Source organism: Hemiscyllium ocellatum, chromosome 19 (assembly GCF_020745735.1).
Source record: "Hemiscyllium ocellatum isolate sHemOce1 chromosome 19, sHemOce1.pat.X.cur, whole genome shotgun sequence".
Classification (NCBI taxonomy): Eukaryota; Metazoa; Chordata; class Chondrichthyes; order Orectolobiformes; family Hemiscylliidae; genus Hemiscyllium; species Hemiscyllium ocellatum.
The window spans coordinates 46,963,685-46,986,959 of NC_083419.1; the positions used below are offsets into that span (position 1 = coordinate 46,963,685).

At 38.6% G+C, this 23,275-nt stretch overlaps 1 protein-coding gene across 5 annotated transcripts in view; it reads right to left on the minus strand.

Annotated features, from left to right (window-relative positions):
* Positions 1–23,275, minus strand: part of erc1b (ELKS/RAB6-interacting/CAST family member 1b) — an 850,092-nt gene that overhangs the window by 681,408 nt on the left and 145,409 nt on the right. For all 5 annotated transcript variants that reach the window (XM_060839426.1, XM_060839431.1, XM_060839427.1 and 2 more), the window contains one exon: positions 22,620–22,760. In XM_060839426.1, the coding sequence (XP_060695409.1) occupies positions 22,620–22,760 (141 nt within the window). The remainder of the gene's footprint in view (positions 1–22,619; positions 22,761–23,275) is intronic.

Here is a 23,275-nt window from a genome sequence, read left to right on the forward strand (position 1 = left end):
TGAAACATGCACACCCAGATAAGGCTGGCTGAGTCCACTATCCACTGGAATTTTGTGAAAAAAAGGTTTCAATACTGTGATATAACTGATCTTTGATATAACTCTGACCCTTGAACACTGTTTTTGGATCCCCACAATTTTCCCAAGTTATCTGTTGTGTAGAGTCTGAGCAATATTTGTAGGAAAGTCTAAAATCAAATACCTGGTCTTCAGATGATACTCTTTGGTGGCAAAAAAAGCAACCTTGTTTTCATCTCCAAACATGTTTTTCGAAAGAGAAAAGTGGGTGCTTTCAAATATAAGTGACCAAAGATAGAATATTGATTGGGTCTATCATTTTAAAACTTTGACATTGATACTTAAAAACACACTTCTCAATTCATATCTATGCCCATGAAAATCTATTTTACCTCATTCTTCCTGACCTGAGGATTGGCTGACTAATAGAAGACAGAGAGTTGAGAGAAGTGAGTGTTCCAGAATGGCAAACTATAACTAGTTGAGAGTTATGGGGGTTGGTGCTGGGGCTACAATTTTTCACAATATGTATTAATGATTGGGGTGAACAAGGTGAACACACTATTGCCAAGTTTGTGGATGATACAAAAATAAGTGGGGAAGCAAATGTGAGGATGACACAAAGAGCTTGCAGAGGGATACAGACAAGTTAAATGAGTGGCAGAACATAGCAGTTGGAATACAACGTATACAATCAGGAGGTTATACACTTTTGCTGCATCAACAAAGGAGTTGAATGCTATTTAAATGAAGCTAGACTGTCTAAAGTTGCAGCCTCACTCATTCGTCACAAAACATCCATGTTCAACAGGTAACCTCTATTTTGTTCTCTATTAATATTAAAATAAAGGCCAACACCTAAAATATTATGAACAAATTTGACCCCCTTATGTAAGAGCATTAGAGGCAGTCCAGAGAAGGTTCACCGGACTGCTGTCAGGTATGGAAGGATTTCCTGTCAGGAGAGGTTAAGTATATTTGCCTGTAGTCAATGGAGTTTAAAAGAGGGTAGTGATGTTACTGAAATATACAATATTCTTACATAATTAATGCAGAGAGATTGTTCGCCTGCTAGAAGAGTCTCAGACTAGAAGGCAAAATCCTAGAGTAAGGGGTCACCCAGTCAGGACAGAAATGTGGAAGAATTTCTTCTCTCAGTGTTTAGGCAATCTGTGGAATTATTTAGTTTAGACAGCTGTACAGTCTGGATTGTTAAATACATTGAAGGCTGAAACGGAGATTGTTAACCAGTGGGGGTAAGGAAGGATGGCACCACTAATAAAACCACCAGCAAAAATCTTCAGTGCTTTTGAATTCTTCAGCAGTAAACAAAATCAAATAATTTATTCAAATGAAAAAACACTATTTTAAAACAATAAGCCATTGCTAAAACATGCAAAATAAACAGAATGAAAGGTAGAGGGAATACGTGATTGGAAGCAAGAGGAATTGGTGAGATCGAATGAATGAGGGAAATTAATAAAAACGAAGGGGTGAGGAAGGAAAGGAACTCATGTGAAGCAAATAGGGAAAACTGGAAAAAAGATCTAATAAGATAGTTGGAAAAAAGAAAGAGACAGTAATATGCTCACAGTATATATAGATCTAATAGCTGATATTTTCATAGCAGTTGAAGTCCCACCTGGGACTTTAAGTGGGAGATACATCTGCCTCAGCCAAAGTGGGATTGGAAAGCATACCATGGCCAAATTAATCGGAGAGGTCTCATTTTTGTCCCAAATTCACCTTTACAATTGTAACTTCTGCTCTCATACAAAGGTTTTAAAACGTCAGACCTAACTTTGACCAGCAAAGCCCATCGCAACAACTCATTAGACTTTAAGGTTCCAAAGGTTCCTTTTGTTCTCTTCCCTTCCTTTAAAACATAAAACAAATTCTTACTAGTGTTTATGAAGTTGAAGGCGTCCATTGTACCTTTAAGAGAGTGTGAATGCTGTTCTGAACTGAGAGCTTACAAGCACCTGTGATAGGACTAGATGGCACTCCCAGAGTATACTGGAAAATTGAAAATATGTAACATTTGGATATGAGATGGATACTTGAGTTGGTTGCTGTTTTGACAGCAATTTGAATTTAACCAGTTTAAATTATACCCCAGGATACTAAAACCCAACTAAGTTTGAATTTATTGGTTTGCCAACATCGAACCAATGAGATGATCTGATGTTTGGGATATACAAATGCAGGCATTTTGAAAACTGGAGGCAGAGCAACTGCCATTAAGAGACACACACAAAATTAGGAAACACTGTGTGTCAAAGGTAACTTTTCAAATGAAACATATTTGCAGTAAAAAGGGAGATCTTCAGCCAGAAGAAGAAAGACACCAAAGACAACAGCCACTGGGTGGTTTTGAAATTAAACTGGTGTAATTTTAATAAGTGTCTTATTGGAACTGTATATTATTACAGAGTTGGAGGCAGGTAATAAGCAGTTAAGAGAATGGGAGGCTTAGAGTTGTGAAGAGTTGATATTTAGTGTTTCCTTTTAGAATTCAGAATAAATTGATATTATTTGCTTTAAATAGTGGAATTTGGGAGTTTGCAGTCATTCATACTTTTAACAACAGAAGTTTACAAGCGAAGTGACCTTTTCTGAGTGTTCAGTTTAATTAACAGAAGGGTTTACCACCGTGTCGTAACACTAACATCCTGCTTATGCATGGACATATTTGCCTTTCTTTGCCAATCTCACAAAAGCAGCTGTAACTTTGTTGAGAGTCACTGTGAAAAGGTGAGAAAACTTATCAATTGTACTGATCTCAATCAGTTTTTGGTTTGAGTTACACACCCACTAATGCAACTGACAAAGCCATTACCTATCAATGTCATCAGCCTTAACCTCAGCAAGTCCTAAAACATTTCAAATTCCACAAGAGCCCCAGAATTGTATTACAATACTGGACTAGACCATCAACTGAATGTTACAATACTTTATCAGATTTAGGGGACTTTTATTACACAAATAAAATACACAAGACTACATAATTTATTACACATACTGCAGTAATACAACCTACAATGTATATTCTAACACTCAGAATGAACACTAGTAAATATGGGTAAATGGGTTTGAATAGCCCATACTGCACAACAAAACAGATCACAGAGACTGCACAGAAATTCTCCACAGACATTAACAAATCACTAAGTGATTATAATTCATTAAACTTCACAAGGGATGCAAATTCTTTTGTCAATCTGACCTTGAAACAAGCATAACTCCAGATCTTCATCAATGGTTATCTTCACCTTGCCTGTTCTGCCAACTCTACCAGCTCCAATCTCGCTTGTTCAGTTGCATCAAACAAATACTGCTTCTGAACCTTTCATTTGCAATTCTCTCAGCTGCTATTAAGTCATAATACTTGCAGGTTCCTTTTGAACATTCCATAGCTTCCCAACACAGCCAGGAATCTTCCCATCTTCTAAGATCCCCAGGGCTTCTGAGTCTTGATCCAACATTTAATTGCCTATTAATTCTTAGAGCTTCTTTCGGAGTTCCAACAGCATGGAGCCATTCAACTGCTGTCCTTACCGAGGCCCTACACAAAACCTGTGTAATTCTGTTGCTTCTCAGCACACCTAACAGTTACACACTTAACATGGAATCTGCTTGTCTCTCTCATATGCGTTTACTGTCTGTAGCCACTGAGGTCCTCTTCAGTGACCCAAGAACTGTCCCAAGTGGTCTATCAAAAACCTTTCAATAAGCTTCTCCCTATTACTGGATAGAGTCGAACATTCCTCATATTTTGAAATAGACAAAGCACAAGACCCTTCAAAAAGAGAAATCCTGAAAGTTACATTTTCACAGTGCTGGAAATGGATTTCTTAACAATTGAAAAAAATGGCAACACATGCAAAGCAGGCATTTGGTGAAACACAGCCTAGACCTGGAGTAGATGTGTTGCTGAGATGTGATATTGGTAGTAAAGATATGAGATTTATCCAGAGACTTTATTGGGACCAAACAGCAAGGATTGGGTAGAAGTGGCACAGTCAGATATGTTGCAAGGGAAGAGAGGAATTTGACAAGACAGTATATCAGCAAAATTGTTCACAGAATAAATATTGAGAGAAAAAAAGTGGACTTCCAGGGGTAAAAATTGGAGGCAAGAACACAACAAACTTGAGCTACGCCAACAACACAATGCCACATGCCAAACCAGAAGAGTCTACAAAATATCACAAATCAAGTGAAGTCTAAAAGTTTAAAACTGTTGGGAGATCATGTTGTGATTGTACAGGACATTAGTTAGGCTGCTTTTGGAATAGTGCATTAAATTTTGGTCTCCCAGATATAAGAAGGATGTGAAACTGGAAAGGGTTCAGAAAAGCCTTACAAGGATGTTGCCATGGTTTGAGGGTTTGAGCCATAGGAAGAGGCTGAATAGGCTACATATTTTCCCTGGAGCGCCAGAGGCTGGGAGGTGATCTTATCGAGGTTTATAAGGTCATTAGGGACATAGATAGCCCAAGCCTTTTCCCAGGGTAGCAGAGTCCAAAACTAAAGAGCACAGGTTTGAGGTGAGCGGGGGAAGATTTAAATGGGGCCTAAGGGGCATCCTTTTCATGCAAAGGGCGGCATGTATATGGAATGAGCTGCCAGAGGAAATGTTGGATGCTGGTACAATTACAACATTTAAAAGACATCTGGATGAGCATATGAATAGGAAGGGTTTTGAGAGATATGGACAAAATGCTGGCCAACTGGACGAGATTAATTTAGGAGATCTGGTTGGCAAGGATGAGTTGGATCAAAAGGTCTGCTTCCATGCTGTACAGCTCTTTGACTCTCAATATAGATTGAGTACAAACACCAAAAAGATAAAAACAAACAACAGTTGTTCAGAAAAATAGAAGCCAACTAGAATCAAGATTGAAGTGAATGGTATTGTAATGAAACAAGTAGATACGTTTGCTTGTTTAGGACAACTTCATCTTTTGTGAAGATGAACAAATGCATTAGATCAAGCATAAACTCAAGCTTGCTACAAGGAAAATAACTCATAAGATGAATTCTATCCAAGTCCCTATATACCTTAGGAATTTAAACAACAGGCAAAGATTTATGGAAGAAAGTCTGTGAAATGGGAATGAAAAACATGCAAAACTTCCTTTTTCAGACCACAAGACAAATGAAGTGTTTAAAATTGCAAGAGAAAAATAACTTCAAAAGAAAATGCTCCATTTCAGCCATTTAATTAAAGCTGAAAAGCTGCAACGATCTCTCCTAGCAGGCAAACATCAGGGCAACAAAAAGATGGGACAACCTAGGTATTGGTCGATAATAGATCTCGGAGTGTTTGCAAATAAGCGACAGTGGATTTGAGGGGATGGTGTAACATAGACAAGCACAGCATTCCATCACAGCAGGTCTCCTGACAGGAATAGCTACAAGCAGCAGCAGATGCTTTGTTTCACCAACAGTTTATTCTCCTAATCAAAATACAGAGATATGAGGAAACAAACGAGAAAAGATCAGCACTATTCCCTCCAGACATCTGAAAGGTGACCTTATATGAATATGAAAGTTAAATACACAAGGAAGGTAAATCCAAAAATGCACTTTAAATTTATCTGAATGCATAAGATAAGGGTACACAGAAACAAAAGTAGTAAAGTCAAGACCGGTATCAGGAAATTAATTTTCTGCACAAAAAGCAGTCACATGTAGAACAAGATTTAAGTAGAGTAGTGAAGGAAAACATAGCAAGTTATGGAAACATCAAAAATAATGACGCGATGATGGAATGGGCATTCCCATTTAAAGATCAGATGGACCAATTTGCATTTTTACACAGAAATTACAACATAGAAATGTGAAATTTTGCCACCAGGCAGTGTTATGTTTCACTTGTTTCACACTTCTCCAACTCTAACAGTTTTGTGATCAAATGGAGGCAAATAGAGAACTAGTACCTGAAGTAATCTTCAAAAAGTGCTCTACTAATTATTTTAAGCATGTTATGCAACTTAACTAGATATTAGCACAAATAAAAACACTTGAGGACGTAGAGACTAAGGACTCACCTACAAAGAGTCTGCAAATAATTCATATCACTTGTCCATGTAACACAGTTTTGTTTTACAATTTCATAAAATGTTAAGCACTTTTTCATGTAACTGAAGAATCCATTTTAATTAAAAGAAATATCTATTATACTTCTCACATTACACTGAGCATAAAACCCTGCTACACATAATGAAACATGAAGCTTCAGTTTGAAAACAAACATTGAAAAACATGTTACAAACAAATGTTCAAACTTTTGGGCTGGCAACAAAAATAACGTTTATCAGCATTATTACTGGAGAATGCATTATACTGCAAGAAAATAAATGCGCTTTGTAATTTATTTTATTTAAATTCATACCTCATTACAATGCAAGTATATAGAAATTTTAGGAGTAGCTCTCTCCACCATGAAATACAATAACAGCTAAGTTTTTGCCTCAACTCCACTATTTTTTCCCACTCTGCAAATCCATTAAGACACCAAAACTCTGAATTTATCAGTATATATAAAATATGATATGTCAATATATAAATATACTCAATGATGGAGAATACATAACCTTCTGGAGTAGACAAATTCAAAGATTTTCACAACTGAGTCATGACTTTTTTCATTTCATTCTGAAATCATGTATCCTGAACCTGTGCCTTTTTCTTGATTCCTCTCTGTTATACTTCAGGCAATCAAGTGTTGTGGTATAGAGATGGACTTCACACACTTTAAATATTACCCTTTCGGAAACACAAACAGACACCAAAACTAACCATCTGAAGTTCATTCCAATCCGACATAGAGGAACCTATGGTTAATGCCCATCTCTGAAACAGAATCACTCAACTAATACTTTACTTTCTCCTCAAACAATGATTTGGAGATGCCGGTGTTGGACTGGGGTGTACACAGTTAAAAATCACAACACCAGATTATAGTCCAACAGGTTTAATTGGAAGCACACTAGCTTTCGGATTGACGCTCCTTCATCAGATGATTGTGGAGGGCTCGATCGTAACACAGAATTCTGTGTTACAATCGAGCCCTCCACAATCACCTGATGAAGGAGCGTCGCTCCGAAAGCTAGTGTGCTTCCAATTAAACCTGTTGGACTATAACCTGGTGTTGTGTGATTTTTAACTCCTCAATGTTTTACTTTCTCCTGCACATCTAACCTCTGACTCTGCTGTGTTTTCCATTCTCAGCCTCAAACTCATTTACATTTTCAACTTCTTCCCCAATTTCCTCTAGCTCAGTCATCTTTACTCTCTGAAAGCAATCAAACCTGAGTCAGGTCATGAGTTCAAGCACAACAGCACGTCATGACGATACAGGAATATTGGCTTCCGCTCAGTTATGCTGTTTTTATAAAGCACAATTCATCTGCAATCAGCATACACTGGAAAACATTTGTGACATTCTGAGCTCAAATTATGATCAGTGCAAATAAAGTTAGCATTAGTTTTAAAAAGTGCATCCATTAACACTGACCACACCTTCAGAATGCATTTCTACTAAAAACACTCATTCATCAGCCTGGAAAGAGGCTCTAAAAATTCATTTGCTTTTTTGACCTTCAGAACACAAAGAGGCATATTTTAAACATTTTTGGATCTTCTTGGCAAAGTTAACTGAGATCAAATTACAGTATCTTAATTTAGTTTGCAAATGGTTTTGTGTATTTTAAAAGTAATTTTCAGTGATTTAAAATCATTGTGATTTAAACTGCTCACTTGAATAGTGGGGAAACCTCTAGAAAAAAAATAATTCAGGACAAAATTAATGTTCACATGGACAAATGCACATTAATTAAGGACAGGCAGAAAAGGATTTCTCAACAGAAAATCATATTTAATGGAGTTGCAAGAGTTTCTCTGAAAAGGTAAAGGAGAACTCATGTAGTGAATATGGACTTCTGAAAGATTTTGGAGGTGACAGATTAATTTTAACGTGCAGAAATGTGCAAGTGATTCATTTTGACAGGAATTACATGGAGTTACAGTAAAAAAAAGGCCCACTTTTAACAGGAAGTCAATAAAAGTGGTAGGACAGATTGCGACCCATTATTAAAACAGGTTTTATTCAAAAGGGGCAGCGTGTGTAAGAGTAACGAAGCAATGTTCAATTTGTATACTAATTCAGCCTCATCTGGAGTGTTTCATCCAAATTTGGTACCACAACTTAGGACAGTATAACCTTCTCTATTACACACTTGAGTGGAAAGATCAGCCCAGGTACCACACAAAGCAATACTGTTAATTTGGAAAAAGTGACACAGATAGAGTTTCCATAGCAGCAAGAATTAATTAGTATTTCTTGTTATTAACCATTTTAAAGAAGGAGCAATAGCACCAGCAAGACAGATATATGTATGATTATACAAGAAGGATTAGCAGAAATCATTATGATTATATTAGTACATTGCTATGATCCAAAATGGATAGTAATACTGGACAAGTCAGATCAGAGAACAAAATCTCGTTTAATAGATCATATGGGTCAGTTTTAAGTTGGTTAGCAAGGTGGTTAGTCACTGAAACATGCAGCTGATGTTCTACGGCGACAGACCATATACTTATTACACAAACGAGGAAGAAAACCAAACAGATAGTTACAAAGACCTTTAACAAAAGCACCAAAACAAAGTTTCAACATGTTTCCCAACACCATCTGAAAGACTCAACTGAGAAACATCACTCCAACCTCAGTTATTTAAATATTTACTGATTTTTTTTTTCAGTTTCTTTCCCTTGGATACCTTAAGAGCCTTCAAATGATTTATTTTCGAGTCTATTGGCATGAACTTCTTAGAATTATTGTGATCTAAACTTTTTCAGTTCTAACAATTCAAAAATTTCTACTTAAACTTTACTGTCTTCAAAGATCCACAGATAAAAGTTGCTGAGGTGTCTGGATCTTTTGAACTGACTTAATTCACCTGCTTATAGAATGTTTTCTAACTTGTGAAGCAAACTCTGATTCTTTGAATCTTCTCTTCTGAAGTCATAACTGAAGTAATTGCCTTGCCACATTTAACCTGTCTGCCATAAGCCCAACAGTATGAACATTTCTTCCATGAATACTAAGGGTTTCTTACAGACACTTAACTGCAATCACGTTTTCCTGGGCCTGACCTATGTAGGTCACCATTCTTAATTGATTTTCTGATCTTCTCAAAACTACCTTGACAGAACTGACAAAGTAAATTGCTTTTTTGTTAAAAGAGAAATCATCATTAGCGTGCCATGTGGACTTTTAAGTATTCATAGTATTTCAAAATTGTACAAGATCTGATAAGGCACCTGGAGTATTCAGAGCATTTTTGGCCTCATTACCTAAGATTTACTGCCATAGAGGGAGAGCTGCAAAAGTTCACCAGAATAATTGCTGGGATGGTCAGCTAATGTAGGAGATGAGTTTGGATCTAGGCCTATATTCACTGAGTTTAGAAATTGAGAGAGAATTTCATTGATTCTAAAAGGATGGATTCCCCCTCACGATGTTCCCCCTCACTGGGAATTCTAGAACAAGATGCCACGATCGCAGGATACCAGGTTGACATTCAGCACCCGAGATGAGGAGAAAGAGGTGCTTTACACAAAGTTTACTGCAACCACTAAATTGTATTAATTTGTGATGGGGATTGGAATGCATATTCTCTAGCACGTGGGATATCATAGACATTAACAATGTCGTAAAATCACCAGAAGAGGAAGTGTCACCAACTCGAGAAGCTTGAGTTTCAGGTTTCAAAATGTATGTGGTGCTAGAATCACTATGGCACATCCAAGAAGATGACAGATGCATGGAAAACATGTTCAGAGAGATGGTCAAACTGCAGATTTGAAGAATAGAGGCAAAAGAGGAATGGGTGACCAAGGACACTATCATGCCATTAGTGCAAGACTCCCCAGGAAATCTCATTTACTGATCTGTTCTCTGTTTTGAATGCCAGTGAGGAGTTTGGCACCTCAGGGTGCAGTCAGAGCCAAGTCAGCGACATCACTGACAGCTCAGATATACAGTCAAGAAGAATAGTAGTGAAAGGGGATTGATCACCTATAAAGCTATTGACGTGGCTCCATGATGGTATGTTGCCTTCTTAGTTCCAAGATCAGGGAAGTCATGAAGCGGGTGCAAGATACTTTTCTGAGAGACCGTGATCAATCAGAGATTGTGGTTCACATTTGTACATGCAGGAAGGGGAAAGCTCAGGTCCTAAAAGCTGATTTCAGCAAGCTAAGAAGGAAGATTGGAAAGCAAGACATAGACAACAGTAACCTCAGGATGATTTCCAGTTCTGTGTACTTGGGAGTACAGAAATAGGAGAAGTGAGCTGAAGAACTGGGGTGTGGAAGGGCATCACATTTCTGAAGCTTTGGAACCAACACCAGGTGGGCAGGTGGATCCTGTATAAATTGAATGGGTTGCATCTTTGCAGGATCAGGACTAACATCATCACAGGGAATTTCACAAATAATGCTGAGACAAAGTAAATTAGATTGAGAGAGAGTTGGGAATCTGAAAGAAAGCTCATGTTCGAAGAAGCAAAATCATTAAAAAGTAGAAAATAATACATCAAGACAGACGAAATACCGGCAAGCATAAAAAAGGATCAGAATGGAGAATAATGCAAACAATAAAAGCAAAATTAAAAAGTGATGCTTTCTGAATACATGATTATTCATGGAAAGTTTGATCATTTCTCTGCACAATTTGACATCAATGAGCACAATTTAATCATCATTGCGGAGCTTTGACATGAGGGTGACAAAAATTGGGAATTGAACAACTATGGATTTCAGACATCTCAGAGCAATAGGCAAAAAGGAAAAAAAGAGGCAACCAGTGTTTTTAATAAGGAATGAGAGCAGCACATTAAAGAGAAAGGATCATAAAACAAAGGATCAGCAAGGTTTATAAAGACACCAGAAAGAGCAGTGCAGCTGGGAATTTGGAGCAATTTAAAACCCTGTAAAAGATAACCAAGAAACTGATTAAGAAAAGGAAAAGAGATTATGCACATAAATTGGCGAGAAACATCTGGGAAAACTTCTTTAGGTATGTGAGGAGGAGAAAGTGGGACAAATGTGGACCCATTACAGGTACGAAAAGAAAAATTCCCAGTAGATTATTGGGAAACAGTTAAACAGTTACTTGGCATTTGTATTGAGAATATTCAAGATACTTAGATTTCTGGAGACTAATGACATCAAATGGTATAGTGTCACTGAGTTGGATGATGAGTTATGATCTATTGAATAGCATAACAGGCGTAATGAGCTCAATGTCCTACTCCTATCCATATTTACATTATCGCCCAAGAGATCAGCCAGAATGGCACTAGTGTAGTGCATTCTGAACCAAACAGTGAAGTAGAAAATGAATATTTAAGAATGCAAATCAAGTCAGCCACTAGCAGGATGGCACACCAAGTGTCAAGTCCCAATTGAAGAAGAGGAGACACAAGCTGAGAAGGTAACAAATTTTCAGAAGCCAGTGCAAAAAGTTACATGAATTCGCTAGTTCACTTGAAATCTGAAGTTCAACTTGGTTCTTTTAAAAAAAACTCATTGCTCAATAATGCTGTTCGTACCAAACTCATTCATTTCAAAAATATAACAAGTTCAAAAATGTAAAGTTTACATATTCACAAGATTAAAGTTCTAGGTGAAAAAACCCATTCAATGCATCTTTGGTTCAACTGTGTAAAATGACCCTATTTTAACATTCAACTGATTTAAAATATTCCAGTTTTCTCCTTTTTCTATCCTTTCTGAAAATCTATCCCATGTAATACTTAGTTTTTGAGTAAAGAACAATTTATTGACGTCTGTCAGAGGTTTACATTTCTAGTTTGAAACTATGATTCAACAACCTACTCTCAACTTTTCCACTATTTCAAAAGGTAATTTTTCAGCTTCTTCCCTTCCAAGTTACCCTTGTCTTTCCTGTTTTTCTCTGCACTGCTCTTATTGCTTGAACACTCTTTAGTGTCCCTGTAACAGAAAAAACTTTGAAGGTAGAATTTGACTAAGTCACAAGACAATTTCATCCCAATGAAAACTGATTTTTAAAAATATATACATGCTCAAGAGACGTGGGCAATTATTGTCAGCCCCTAACTGCCCTGAAGTTAGGGTGGTGTACTGCTTTCTTCACTAGCTGCACACCTTCTGGTACAGAAACAAATACATTGCTGTTTGAAAGAGAGTTCCAAATATTTGACCCAGTGACACTGGAGGAATGACAATATAGCTCCAAGACAAGATTGCGTGTGCCTTGGAGGGGAACTTGCAAATTCCCAAGCATCAGATGCCCTAATAATTCAAAGTGTTGGAGGTCATAGGCTTAGAACATGTAACTGAAGAAGAGTTATAATGCAATGCATCTCACCCAGACCTGCCACCGTGCATCGGCATGATGGGAGTGAATACTGAAGATGGTGGATGGAGTCACAATCAAGAGGGCTACTTTATCCAGAATGGAGTTGAATTTTGTGTATATTGTTAGAGCTTCCTTCACCTAGCCAAGTGGATAGTATCCCATTGCATCCTGGAGTTGTTCATTGTAAATAATGGGAAGGCAGTTGGGGGACAGGATATAAGCTACTTGCTGCACAATTCATAGCCTCTGATCTACTCTTGCAATCACATTACTTATATGGGCTGGCCATATTTCACTCCAAGTCTGTGTTAAATCCCAGGCTCCCCCAAGGTAGTGGAAAATTCAATGATGGTACTGCACTGAACATCAAGAAGTGATGATTACATTTTCTCCTGTTGCAGACAGACAGTCATTATCTTGAACTTCTGTGGCATGAATGCAATTTGCAACTCATCAATCCAAGCCTGAATGTTATCCTGCTCTTGCAGCATCGAGACAAAAACTGCTTAAGTATCTTGAAAGTGGTGCTGAACGACCTCCAAACATAATAAACATCCCCTCCTCTAACCTCATGATGAAAGAAGGTCATGAATGAAGCAACTGAAGATAGTTGGACATCGGATACTGCCAGGAGGAACTTTCTGCGCTGATGTCCTACATGAACGACAACAAATTTTGCAACAGCTCATTGTTGCCATACTCCATTAAATGTTGCCATGATGTTAAGAGTGTCACTTGCACATCACCTCTGGAGTTTGATTCTTTGTCCATGTTTAGATCAAAGTTATAATGAACTAAGGAGTCGAGTGGACCTGGCAGAACCCAAATTGAAAATCAGGGTGCAGGTTATTGTTGAGCAAGTGATACTTGATGACAGTATTGTCAAGCCACCCTTCTATCTCTTCACTGATGTGAGTACACAGTTGGAATAACAATTAACAAAATTACATTTTTCTGTATACAGAACATACCTGCAGAATTTTCTACAGGAGGTTGATGTGAGTGTTGTAGCTGTACTGGAACAATTTGGCTAGCGGTACAGCTAGGTCTCGAGTGTAAGTCTTCAGTACGACTACCAGAATGAAGCCTAGCTATCAAACAGCCTTTGCAGTATTAGGTTTATTCAACTGCATTCTGATATCATGAAGAGTGAACAGAATTGGTTGAAGACGGTCATCTGTGATGCTGGGAATGTCAGGAGGTAGCCAAGGTGGATTTCTTCTGGCTGAACCTGAATGCAAATGCTTCAGACTCTTATTTCGCTCTGAAGTGCCCCATCACCAAGGATAGGCTATGTCTGCGGAGCCTCCTCCACTAAATTAATTGTCCATCGCATTCATGGTAGGTCAGTAGAGCTTAAATGTGATCTGTCAATTGTGGCAGTGCTTAGAGTTATTTATTAACACAGTTTTAGGCATGTCTGCTCCTGATCTAGGAGCATATTTCTGCAAACCTCATTGAATTAAGGCTAATTTCCCAGTTTGTTGCTTTTGTTGAGGTGGAGGTTTGTCAGGCCATGAGATTACAGATAACAGCTGAACATAATTCTGCTGCCGATGGACTACAGCACCTCATAGATGCCCAGTCTTGAGTTGCTTCATCTGTGAGAAGTCTGGCCGGTTTAGCACAGTGGTAATGCCACACAACATAATGGACAGTACCCTCAAAGCAAAGGCAGGCTGTCATCTCCAAAATGATTGTGCAATGGTCACTTTGACCAACACCATTAAGGCCAGGGTCATCTGCAATATGGAGATTGGTGAGGATGAAAGCAAGAATGTTTTTGGGTTTTGTTGGTAAGAACTGTGACTTAGACTGAAATGAAAAAAGATCTATTCTAAAAATGTATCTGAAAGAGTCCCTGCAGTTTGAACGGCAACTAACCTGTTACCCATGGAGAAAACTGTAAATAACTGTGAGCAATCTGTAATTGAAGCTCAGATTGCAAACAATTTGGAGCCAAGAGTGTGTATTGACATATTTCAGGGCAGCAACATCAAATTGATTAGTTTGCTGACGAGTGAGAGTTAACAATGGCAGAGATGCTTTGTCTGCCAATACCATGTGACTGGTTCTCTGATGTCTCAGCAGCTTGGAGATGGAAACAAGTTACAAAGACACAGAAAGAGGGGAGATAAAAGAGTGTGCACATTTTCTCTCAGCCTATACATTGCCTGTTTTTTGGAGTCAAAATCTCTGTTTAAACTTGAAAGAAAAACTTGTCACCTTTCCTGTAGCAATTGATGTCAACTGCGGCTTTTGTGTTGATAAATCAGAGAATTTTCAAATGAATCAGTTATTCTATACTTCACACAATCCCATGGAAACACACAAAGATAACTGATTAACAAGGAGTCTGACAAGCCAAAGAAGATAATCTCAACACTGGAACTAGGAAGTAAAGACCAATGAACTGTCTTCAATTTTTTCTACCTCTGTCAAAATCTATTTGCCCTATTTGTTTGTCTGCATGTATGTGAAAGGCAGGTGTTTAAAAGATTATTAAAGTTTTAGTTCACAATGTTACATGTCAATGGTTTTTGTCCGTTTTCAAGTAATGATAGTCTAACTCCGTATACTAATTAATAATTCTTGTTCAGATCTGTGCTTTCTATCAAGCTTGGTCTGAAAGTCTGAAATACAAAGGTGCCTTGCAATCCTTTAAAAATACTTTAACAGTTGGTACAACTTTGGGAATAGGGAGGTTTGATTTACAGTATGCTGTCCAAGTGAATGATAACAGTTCCCTAGGTATCACTTGCAGACCCAGCCAAACAGCTATGTCTTATAGGAATCAACTAGCTTGGTCAGTACCATTACTGTCAAGGCACTCAATGATGAATACTAAAAAGCGCAGGAACAGAAGTACGGAATTCAGCACATTGTGTCTGCTTCACTAATGAGATAATGGCTGGTCTAATAATTGTCAACTCCACGTTCCTGCCTTTTCCACATAACCTTTCATTCCCTTACTGATTAAGAATCAAAAATACCAGCCTTGAATTAATGACCCAGTTTTGATCACCTTTATTGAAAAGGATTCCATAGATTAACTACCTCAGAGAAGAAAGTACTCCTCATCTTGATCTTAAATGGATAGATCCTTACTGAAATTATGCTTTCCAGTCCAAGACTTACCAACAAAGAGAAACAACTTCTCAACATGTCAAGACTCCAGAGAATCTTAAATGTTTTGATAAAGTCGCCTCTCATTCTAAACTCCAATGAGTACAGGCCTAACGTGTACAAACTCTCATCAGAAAATCCCTCCAAACTGGAGATCAACCTTAACCACTTTCTCTAAACTGCCTCCAAAGCCAGTATATCTTTCCTTAGATGTGGGGCCCAAATTTATTCCAGTATTTCAGGTATGATCTGACTGGTGTCTTGTATAGTTTTAGCAAGACCTCACTACATTCATACTCCTTTCCTTTGGAAATAAAGGCCAACATTCCATTTGCAATCCTTATTACCCACTGAACTTGCATGCTAGCTTCTTGTGATTCATGCATGAGTCTCTCTAAATACTTCTGTGCCATAGTTTTCTGCATTTAAGTAATACATAAAGCTTCTATTCTTCCTGCCAAAGTGCATAGCCTCACATTTACACATTATATTCCATCTGCCAAGATCTGTCCACTCACCTAACCTGTCATTATTCCTCTGCAGTCTCTTCGGGTCATCCTCACCACTTTGCATCTCCACCTATTTTTGTGTCATTCACAAACATAACTATAGTACATTAACTTCCCTCATCCAAACAAATTACATTTATGAGTTTCTCCTTTATTCATCCGGCTTCATACTCTTCAAAGAATCCTAATAATTTTTTCAGGCATGATTTTCCCTTTGTGAAGACATACTAACTGCTTGATGATATTGTGCTAAATGGTGTTATTACATATTCATAATACATTCTGACATTTTCCCAATGACAGATGTTAAGGTAACTGGCCAATGGTTACCTGCTTCTTTTGGCTTCCTTCTCATTCAAAATAAAGGTGTGACAAGAAAAATAATACGTCTGAGGATTGAGAGCAGTTTAAAATTCAGCAAAGAAGGGCCAAGGGACTGATTAGGAAAGGGAAAATACAGTACAAAAGTAAGCTTGCAGGGAATATAAAGGCCGACACGAAGACTTTCAATAGGTACCTGAAGAGAAAGAGATTAGTGGAGACAAATGTAGTCAGTCAGAAATGGGGGGGGGGGGATGTACGATAGGGAACAAAGAAATGGCTGACCATTGAATACATATTTTGGTTCTGTCATCACAAAAGAAAGCATAATTGAGAAATGTTGGAGAATGCAAAATTGAGAGAGAGGGAAGAACTGAGGGAGATCAATATTAGTAGAGAAATGGTACTGGGAAAATTGAGGGGATCGAAGGAACATAAATCCCCAGGGCCTAATAATCCAAATCCCAGAGTACTTGAGGAAGTGGCTCTAGAAATAGTGGATGCATTGGCGGTCATCTTTCAGGATTCTACAGACTCTGGAAAAATCCATGCAGATTGAAGGGTAGCTAATGTTACTCCAATATTCAAAAAGGGAGGTAGAGAGAAACGAGGGAATTATAGAAGAGTAAGCCTAACATCAGTAGTGGGGAAAATTTTCAAATCCATTATCAACGTCTTTATAGCAGAACATTTTGAAAGCAGTAGCAGGATCAGACAGCGTCAGCATGGATTTATGAAGCGGACATCATGTTTGACAAATCTGTTAGAATTCTATGAAGATACAACTGACAGAGTTGACAAGGGGGAGCCAGTCAATGTGGTATATTTGGAGCTTTCAGAAATTATTTGACAAAGTCCCGCAAAAGAGATTATTCTGCAAGATTACAGTGCATGGGATAAGGGGAAGGAGATTGAGATGGATAGAAAACCTGTTGTCAGAGAGGAATTAAAGAGTAGGAATTAATAGGCTCTTTTCAAATTAGCAGGGCAGTGGAGTGCCTTAGGGATTGATGCTAGTACCCCAGCTATTCACAACAGATATTAAGGATTTGGTTGAGGGAACAAATGTATCATCTCAAAGTTTGCAGATGGTGGGAGGGGGAACTGTGAAGAGGATGCAGAGATGCTTCAGCATGATCCGGGCAGGTTGGGTGAATGGCCAAGTCAATGGCAGCAGTAGTATAATTTGGATATGTGCAAGATTATTCACTTTGGAAGCAAAAACAAGAAAGCAGATTACTACCTGGATGGCTATAAATGGGAAAGGGGAATGTGCAGCAGGACCTGGGTGTCCTTGTACAACAGTCGCTGAAGGTAGACATGCAGATGCAGCAGGTTTTGAGTACAGGAACAGGGATGTGTTGTTGCAGTTATACAGGGCCTTGGTGTGCCCACACTTAGAATCTTTTGTCCAGTTTTGGTCTCCTTTTCTGAGGAAGGATGGTCTTATTCTCAAGGGAGTGCAGTGAAAGTTTACCAGGCTGATTCTGGGGATGGCGATACTGACGTCGGAGGAGAGATTGACCACGTTAGGATTGCTTTTACTGGAGTTCAGACAAGTGAGGAGGGATTTCACAGAGACTTATAAAATTGTAACAGGACTAAACAGGATAGATGCAGGGTGGATTTTCTCAATGGTGGGTGCATCCAGAACCAGGGGTCACAGTCTGAGGATTTGGGGTGGACCATTTAGGGCCAAGATGTGGAGATATACCTTCACCCAAAGAGTGGCGGGCCTATGGAATTCATTGCCACAGGAAGTAGTTGATGCCAAATTATTAAATGTATTCAAGGGGCAGCTAGATATAGCACTTGGGATGAATAGGACCAAAGCTGAAAATGTGTTGCTGGAAAAGTGCAACAGGTCAGGCAGCATCCAAGGAACAGGAGATTCGACGTTTCGGGCATAAGCCCTTCTTCAGGAATCCAGCATCTGCAGACCTTACTTTCTCCTTGAATAGGACCAAAGGTTATGGGGAGAAAGCAGAATTAGGCTATTGGGTTGTACGATCATCCACAATCGTGATGAATGAAAGAGCAGACTGAAAAGGCCGAATGGTGTCCTCCTGCTTCTATGTTTCTATGTATATGTTTAGAGCTGTTTTCAAATTTTCCGGGACTCTTCCAGATGAAATTCTGAGTTCTTGCCATCTTCAGTACTTCTTCCAAGTGGTGTTTAACATATAGGAGTACTGATTCATTGCTCTTGATAAGCGCCAGAGTATTAATCAGCAAAAGGTTTCCTTGCCAAAGTTTGATCTGCTGACATGAGACAATGTGGCTCAGAATCAATATTGAGGACTTCCAGGGCAATGTTTTCCCAGCTGTATACATCACCACTAGTGGGGCAGAGTTCATGATCGTGTTGGCTAGGACATTGTGTCCAATGTGCAATTCTGTGAGCATAGATATGTCTAGCTGTATCCCACCCAAACATATTCTCCCCACCCTATTACTCTACATTTACCCCTGACTAATGCATTAACCTACACATCCCTGAATACGATAGGCAATTTAGCATGGCCAATTCACCTAATCCGCACACCTTTGTATCATGGGAGGAAAATGGAGCATCCAAAGGAAACCCACACAGACGCAGGGAGAACATGCAAACTCTACATAGACAGTCACCCAAGATAGAATCGAACCTGGGTGTCTGGCACTGTGAGGCAGCAGTGCTAACCACTGAGCCACTTGAGACATGGCAGAAAATGTGCTGAATCCCGTAAGAAATGATTGGTGAGGCCAACTAGCTAACAACTAGCTAAATCTTTGTTCCGGGTATCGAGGCAAGATTCTCACGAGACAGTGGCAAGTTGCCTATTAATGATCTTATTAACTGGAGGTCTCTCCTCATTAGAATGCAGCTTTCTCTTGTGCCACACACCACAAGAAATTGAATGTCAACAGTTCTTAACCTGGAAGTAAGTGGATACCCAACAATTTCAGCTCACTGATTGCTCCAAAGAATTTCCACATTGGTCACCAAGTACAGACATCTCAGAACATACTCAATGGGCACTGGCCACATGTCCCCTACATCTACAGAGAGAGGTACCAAACATGTGACAGCATCTAAGAACCCTCATGGAATATCTACGATCCACTTACAATATATTTCTGCACTGGCAACTATCATTGTAATACTGCAACAAGATTGCTTTGTGCTCAAGCAGACACCAAGCTCAAGACTTAGACCAGGCTGTAACATTGAAATGTTTGTTTACCCTCTTAGCACCCGCTCACTTTGAGCCAACCAGCTCACAGCATCCCTCATTGCCTTTTCTTTTTGGGCCTTGCCTCTCAGCTAGAGATACCGATCCATTGCTCTGCTGTATTAGATGCCATTTAGTTTAGGTACAAAGCCAGCATGTCTGTAATGGCTGTCAGTAGTCCTCATTCGAGAGAAGTTGGTAAGGGGTCCCCAGCACAATAAGTAAAGGGAAGTCTCTGATACTAGTCTAGGGGTTGGGACACGGTCAGTCAGCGACTCAGAGCTGAGAGATTCAGGATCCTCTCCTAATAAGGAGTGGGCTGCATGCCACCTGTCTTGACTCTTTCTGCCCTATATTCCTCCTGGACTGAGACAGAATGAGGTATTAAGGGAGAGGAAAGGTACAGCTGTTGCTGATGGTGCAGATGGAGAGATGGTCCGAGAGGGTAAGAAGGTAATGTAGAGGGCATGCAGGGTTAGTGCTGAAGTGGGTCACAGTAAGTGAGGGAATATGTTGCAGGTAATAGTGAGTGATAGAGCATGAGTCTTGTTTGGAAGTGGGTGCAGTAAGATTGATAAGTAAGAGATATTGGAATGAAGATGGTGACATCTATCGTGGTCGAACAGGGAAAGTCATTTTTCCTACATGGCTGTGCATTTTCCAGATAGCTAACTGCACTAACCCATTGGCAACTTCTGACCAGTCTAGCATAGTCAGGTGTTTTATCCTCCGCTGTTGATCCTGAGCGAAGAGCACCATGTCACCCACCATTACCTCTGGGTGCTCGCACGCAAAGCAATCTGCTAACTGTCCCCCATCTGCCAGGTCTAAGGACAATGTCAGGAACTTTCAGGAAAGCTCTGGATTAAGAATACTTGTTTGGGTGCACATGACCTTTTGAAAATCCACCAGTGGTAGCAATGCCAGTCCATTCCTGGATAGCTTAGCAGCGATAGTTGTTCTGGACCTGATGATTGGTAGATTGGAACTAGAACCAGATATAATGGGTATCACAAGGGCAGAGTAGGCAGTTCATGTGGAAAATTTGGTAAGATAGTTAAAAAAAAACTCAGCAGGCTTCACAAAGAGAAACGTTTGGTGAAAGTCAACAGAACAAACACTTGAGTAAAAATAATTCAATTTTCAATCCAATGTGTTTGGTACAAAACAAATTTTCTGTTCACAGGTTATCATTACGTAGTTCATCATCACTTTCACCAGGGGAGTTAGGAATGGGCACTAAGTGTTGGGCTCATCAGCAATGCCTACATCCCACGAATAAACAAACAAATAAAACAAGATTATAATGTTCAATATTCTTAATTCCTCTATTTTACATGGAAATAAGACTAATAAGGCTTTAGTTGTCAGATTTATTTGTTTCCCTTTTTGTATACAACCATCATATTAGTCAGTTTGTAATCAACTGGTATCTCTGCAATGCTCAGTGATTCCTTATAGTGATGGCCAAAGTTTTATAAATCTGTTTTCTAATTTTTCCTAGCATCCAAGCAAAATATCGCCTCATCTTACAAACACTGCTTTTAGCCTGTCCACAACTCATTTCCTTGATATCAATGCTGTTGATCCTACTCAGGTTAGGTCTGTTTTTTTTCAGAAAGTTTATGCCTTCCTTACAAATATTTAGAGCTAGTATCCATTCAGAATATTTACTATTTTGTGTACTTCCTTAATTTCAAGTCCAGCTCTGGCTTTTCGGAGTGCCTTTTTACCAACATCACCACAAGAGATATTTGGTTAAATTGGTGGGTCTGACATACTGATGATATGATGATTAAGGTTTTACAAAGTCATAATTCAGTATCCTGTCTATTAACTTCTCAAGACATTGTCAAATCTTTTTTATTTCCTCTCCTCCCCAAAATCTTCCTCTTCAGCTAAATGCTACATCTTAAAAACTCTTAAGCACCTTGAAATACTGGAGTTTGAGGGCAAGCTTTAAAAATTCAGATGTTTTTTAGTACAATCAAGAAAGAGAAACTGGTTCCATGAATGGTTTATTTAATAGTGGATATACATGTAAGAAAAATGGCAAACAACAAAGGGAAATGTAATTTGTTTTTCATCTACTAAGCTGATGTGGCAGATACAACTGGAAAGGGGTGGAAGTAGATTCAGCCATAATTTACAAAGGAGAATTACAGGTTTGCAGGAAACAAAAAGTGGAACTTTACTAATTGGACAGCTTTCTGTTTAAAGAAAAAAGCAAAGTGAATCAAATGGCCTCCTGTACTATACAATGTAGGAGAAGTATGACATTTTTTGCTTTGATAGGAAAAACATAAATGTACAGTATTTCTTAATTGATGACAGATTGGAAGTTTGATGTCCAAAAAAAAAGACACAGAATGTCACTGCAAGTTAACTTGCAGATGCAACAAAAAATTAGGAAGGCAAATGGTATGTTGGCCTTTAAAAGAGAATTTATGTATTGAAGTATAGCCTTGCTGGAATTGTATCAAGCCTTGGTTGAACTGCATTTGGAGTATTGTACTCAGTTTTGCTCTATTTACTCCATAAAGGGTATTTTACTGAAGAGGGAGTGTAACATGACTGTTACTGATCACATGCCAAATAGGAAAACTCTGTTTTGGTCTTTTATTGATCTAGATAGACTGAGTTAATATATTCATTTTGCTGACAGGAGATTTTTAACAATAGAAAGGATATACAGCTTTTTATATGTAAATTGTTTTGTTGATTCATTATGTACTTCATGTTCCCTATAATAGTTATCAAGCATTATTTGGATCTAACAACTATTTGGAAATGACATGTGCTTTGCATGACAGGATGCACGATGGTTATTTCTACAAAAAAATGGCTTAGCTCATTGAGATTTAGCAGAATTCAACTGACAATTACAAACCTGTAGGACGCCAAAGAAGTTAGACATGCTTTCAAAAAGTTGCATGTTTCATATTATCACCAATATTAGCCAGTTAGACTAAAACTTACAATAAATGACATGTTTGGATATGCATTTACCTTCCGCAGTTGTACTTCTAGTTTAGAACATTCCTCCTTTTTCTGTTCAAGAGCTATCTCCAGTGCTTTCAACTTGGAATCCTTCTTCAGTCCAGACGATGCCAAAGACGAGGCATGTTCTTTGAGGTCCAAAAGCGCAGCCTAAAATATTAGAGTCTTAATCCATATCTTGTTAACATAATGGCTTGCAGAGTGGTATATTCATTCTGGTTCAAATTTTCCTCAATCTTTACCACAATTTTACTTAGCATTTCTGTGTCAAATTCACTGATTTAATCAAGTCTTAAACAAGGAATCAAGAAAGCTAGAAGGGGTCATGAAATAGCTTCAGCAAGCAAAATTAAGGAAAATCCCAAAGCATTTTATTCTTACATAAAAAGCAAACGGGTAACTAGAGAAAGGATTGGTCCACTAAAAGATAATGAAGGAAGGCTGTGTGCCGAACCTGAGAGAATCACTGAGATTCTGAATGATTACTTTGCATCAGTGTTCACTGAGGAGAGGAACATGATGAATCTTGAGATTAGAGATAGAAGTTTGATTAGTCTGGATCACGTTGGCATAAGTAGGGAAGATGTGTTGGGTATGCTAGAGGTTATTAAGGTGGACAAATCCCCAGGACCGGATGGGATCTATCCCAGATTGCTGAGGGAGGC